This window comes from Triticum aestivum, chromosome 2A (assembly GCF_018294505.1).
Source record: "Triticum aestivum cultivar Chinese Spring chromosome 2A, IWGSC CS RefSeq v2.1, whole genome shotgun sequence".
Classification (NCBI taxonomy): domain Eukaryota; kingdom Viridiplantae; phylum Streptophyta; class Magnoliopsida; order Poales; family Poaceae; genus Triticum; species Triticum aestivum.
The window spans coordinates 729864444-729868920 of record NC_057797.1 but is presented as its reverse complement, the minus strand read 5'-3'; the positions used below and the strand labels follow the sequence as shown (position 1 = coordinate 729868920).

Sequence of the window (4477 nt, the reverse complement as noted above, 5' to 3'; positions counted from 1 at the left end):
AAATCATAAAAAATTTAAAACAAATTTTCAAATAAAATTTGTATGGTAGACAATTTGATGCGTGAGGCCCGCCCCAAATTTCAAGTCATTTGGACATATGAGAAGCTCTCAGCAAAAAAGACAAATCGGACCAAAACAGTACATGAACAGTAAACATTTTTATAGACCCCCAATTTATCTTTTTTGCTGAAAGCTGCTCATATGTCCAAATGACTTGAAATTTGGAGCGGGCCTCACGCATCAAAATATCTATCACACAAATTTTATTTGGAATTTTTTGAATTTTTCTAGTATTTGTTTTGATTTTTTTCGTCGGCGCAGGTGCAGATGAGCTCGGGTGCAGAAATGGATTTTCGCTGACTGTCTTCTTTCTTTCTTTATATGCATGTTCCATGTTTTTTAATTGAATTCCTAGAGTATGCCCAGATTACATACAATCTCCAAGTGATTCTTTTAAAACTTGTTATTATGATCTTTCTGTGGTCTTATCCTGGTACAGGTCAGTGTAACGTTGAGTTGATTGATCAGACTATGTAGCACCACAGTTTTCTTTCTCAACAAAGAAAATAACACATATATTTTTCCCATATGCAGAGCATACACAAAAATAATATGGAAGATTATTGGCAAATACTCGACATTCCATGATCCCAGGCGAACAATTCCTAGAAAGAAATATGATGGAATGTGGACGGCAAACAGAGCATAAAGGTGGGACGCGTTTACAGAACTATCCAGGGCTCCAGGGCGAGCAGACAAATCTCATAGAAGCACAGCACTGTGGCATTGCGCGGCGGCCAAGAAGGCTTAGAAGCGCATGGCGTATGGACGATTAGCGGAGACAACCACGACATATGTATCATCATCCTACTCCTTGTACTTCATGCTCTCGAGCGAGAACCCAGGCATGTCGAAGGAGAGGGCAAACTTCTCGACCTCAACCTTGAGGTTCTCGATGTCCTTGTTGTTCACCAGGCCCTTGGAGAAGTCCTTGAGCAGCTTGCCGTGCTCCTTCTGGATGTTCAGGCAGATGGTCACAGCCTGGTGGAGGAACTCGGCGATCTGCTCGAAGTCCTTCTCGACCAGACCCCTGGAAGTCATCGCGGGAGCACCTGAAAACAATAGCCAGAATCCGCTCAGACGACATTTCAGCAGGCTATGTGCCAGGGAAAAACTAGGAAACATGTTGGGATGATACAGTCTTCCTGTAAAGCCTATCAGCTATGTCAACAGGCATAACAGGGCTTGCGGAACAGGTATCTGGTATCCCATCACAGACAAATCTCTCAGATTATTGAAGATCTCACTCTGAATTACTTCTATCAAGGGATAGAAAAGGTCATCCCCAATTCCCAAATAAAGTGTCATAGTAATTTAGTTTGTATCATGTACTTGTTTTAGTTCAGAGAAAATTTATCACGTCAACAGCGGTGAATAACAAGTCACAATGACCATGATTGCTCACATTGAAATGTATGCAACATGAATGAAGTAAACAGTACAGCCCCCGTTCATTAAATATGAATTGTGAATGTGGAAATATTTCTATTAACCAATCTAATGAATAAGAAGTTTGACTGCACGCATTCTAGAAATTCATCTATTTCGGATGGAGGTAGTAATAATTTCTTCACGCTTGCAGTATCAGCAGATGTAATTAAAACAAATAAGCAGACGGAGTGATTCTTACCAATGCGGACACCACCCGGGGACAATGCACTGCTGTCACCGAAGACAGCATTCTTGTTCAATGTAATGCTGCAAAGGTCACACATCTTTTCGACCTTGTTTCCTGCAGAAATAAGCTAATATTAGAACAAGTGATAATAGGACTGCTAGAAAATCAACTCACACAAATAAACTGGGGCATACCAGTCAAGCCAAGAGGGCGGAGATCCCATAGAACAAGATGGTTGTCAGTTCCATCGGTCACCATCTTGTAACCCTTGCTCATGAGATATTTTCCAACGGCAACAGCGTTGGCCTTGACCTGCTTTGCATAGGCCTTGAATCCAGGAGTCAAAGTTTGCTTCAGGGCAACTGCAAGGGCAGCAATCTGGTGGTTGTGGGGACCACCCTGGAGCGATGGGAACACCGCAAAGTTGATCTTGTCCTCATAGTCATACACAGCACCCTCAGGCTGGCCCTTTTTCGCAGGCTTAGGGCCTTTCCTGTAGAAGATCATACCAGCCCTCGGTCCCCGGAGAGACTTGTGTGTTGTAGTGGTAACCACATCGCAGAACTCAAAAGGATTTGCAGCTTCCTAGATAAAAGAAAGGAAACAGTAAGCATCTCAGAAACTGTAGGATTACATCGACATTCATACACTCTTTAATCTTCAACCTATTGCAGTATGCCTGAAACACCTAAAGAAAGATGATCAGGATTTTATAAAAATTAATAGGACATTCTTTTCAATTACATGGTACACTATATGCATTTTTCATGACTACGCTTATAGAAGTATTGTTCTTCACTTACAGAAAAGCAGAGTTCAGAAGAACATGAGAAAAGTACAGTCAAACAAGTGGTTCCCCTGACTATGTACAGTACAGAAGGAATATGCACATCAGTCACCCTAGCAGACAGCTGAGCGCTCAATATATGAAAAACGTGTACTCAATTGAGGCAAGTAGCACATTATATTTATATATACCATGCCATATGTCAAGCCAGGACTCAGGGCCGTTTGTCATATGTTTGACGAAAGATAGTATAAGAGCAGTCATTCCATAGGTTAATCAGTGCAAAAACACAATTGATTATATCCAAACAATGTACTCAAGTATTTACGCTGAAACAAAGATTAACAATTATTATTATTACTACTACTATTTATACAACAAACTTGCACTTAAGTATGAACTCCAGATTGTTGCATGTTCTATCAGGGGAAAAAATAACAGTTGTTAATCCTTCGATCTTGCATTTGTCTGAAATTACAACTCAACGTTTTAAGAAACTAAACATTTACGGAAAGATACCAAAGCGCAACTCACTTACTTAGATGGGATCTAATAGTAACATTCCAGGTAAACAGAGTATTTTCCAGTTCAGAACAACCCAGCACCAACCAGTTATGAAATATGCACAGATCTAATAGATGCACACAGCTAAAAGACAATCATATACAACTAGAAAGCTCAACAACCAGGTACCTACTACTAAGATCCCAACAACCAAATCGCATCGCATAAAAGAGGAATCTTGAAGCCAAGATCCAATTTCTGAATGTAACAAGCCGAGGTGAGTTTGTGGTGATTATACCTGCGCGGCGACCAGTCCGCTGATGTGCGCCATGTCGCAGAGGAGCATGGCCCCGACCTTGTCGGCGACGGCCCTGAGCCTGGCGTAGTCCCAGTCCCTGGGGTAGGCGCTGCCTCCGCAGATGATGAGCTTGGGGCGGAAGTCCATGGCCTTCTCCTCGAGCTTGTCGTAGTCGATGTAGCCGTTGGCGGCGCTGACCTTGTAGGGCAGGCTCTCGAAGTAGATGGAGGTGGCGGAGATCTTCTTCCCCCCGGCGGTGTAGTAGCCGTGGGTGAGGTGGCCGCCCGAGGGGAGGTCGAGCCCCATGATCCGGTCGTGCGGGTTGAGGAGCGCGGTGTAGGCGGCGAAGTTGGCGGGCGAGCCGGAGTAGGGCTGCACGTTGACGCCCCAGGAGGCGGCGTCGAGGCGGAAGGCGGCGAGGGCGCGGTCGCGGCAGAGGTTCTCGATCTCGTCGATGACGTCGTTGCCGCCGTAGTAGCGCGCCCCCGGCATGCCCTCGGAGTACTTGTTGGTGAGGGCCGAGCCGAGCGCCTCGATGACGGCGAAGGAGGTGAAGTTCTCCGAGGCGATGAGCTCGATCCCGCTCCGCTGGCGCCGCTTCTCCCGCTCGATGAGGTCGAAGACGTCCGGGTCCGCGTCCGCCAGCGGGGTCAGCCCCCACGACGCGACGGAGTCCATTGCTGCGGCGGCGGCGGAGGAGGAGGAGGAAGGGGGGAGTGGTGGTCGTCGGCGGAGGGGGGGAGTGGAGAGGGGGAGGTGGGCGGCGAGTGGTGGCGATTGGAGGCGTGGGGATATATAGAGAGGAGTGCGGCGCGTGTGCACGTCGGAGGTGGGTGGTGGTGGTGGGTGCGGGTGCGGCCGAGGTGTTCGACCGGGTGCGCGGTAGGGGGTTGGTGTGGGTGCGAGTGAGGTGCTTGGGCCACGGTCGCGGTGGGCGGTTGGGCCACCGCACCGCGCCGTCACATGACAGACGTGTTAACCGCCAGTGCGGATTTTGTGCTTTGCTCCCTTGATTTTAGAGAAGTTCAAAACGGATTTGAAAAGTACTAGTAAACTTGCACGTGCAACGCACGTAATCAATATATTATTTTTATAGCCTAAATAAGTACCTCAGCGGCAACATTTTCAAGCATTGATGGGCGTCTATTTTTTATAGACACACCTGATATCATGGAGAAAAAATGTTGGCTTGTATTTTGCTGAAACACAA

General features: G+C 46.6%; 1 protein-coding gene across 1 annotated transcript; it reads right to left on the bottom strand.

The window, feature by feature from the left end:
- Positions 1–562: 562 nt before the first annotated feature.
- On the bottom strand, positions 563–4207 carry LOC123190643 (serine hydroxymethyltransferase 4). The gene is made up of 4 exons (XM_044603316.1): positions 3268–4207; positions 1873–2263; positions 1691–1792; positions 563–1112 (listed from the first exon to the last, which is right to left on the bottom strand). Exons 1-4 carry the CDS (start codon positions 3943–3945, stop codon positions 868–870), a joined length of 1416 nt encoding a protein of 471 aa, XP_044459251.1. The 5' UTR covers positions 3946–4207; the 3' UTR covers positions 563–867.
- Positions 4208–4477: the final 270 nt, after the last annotated feature.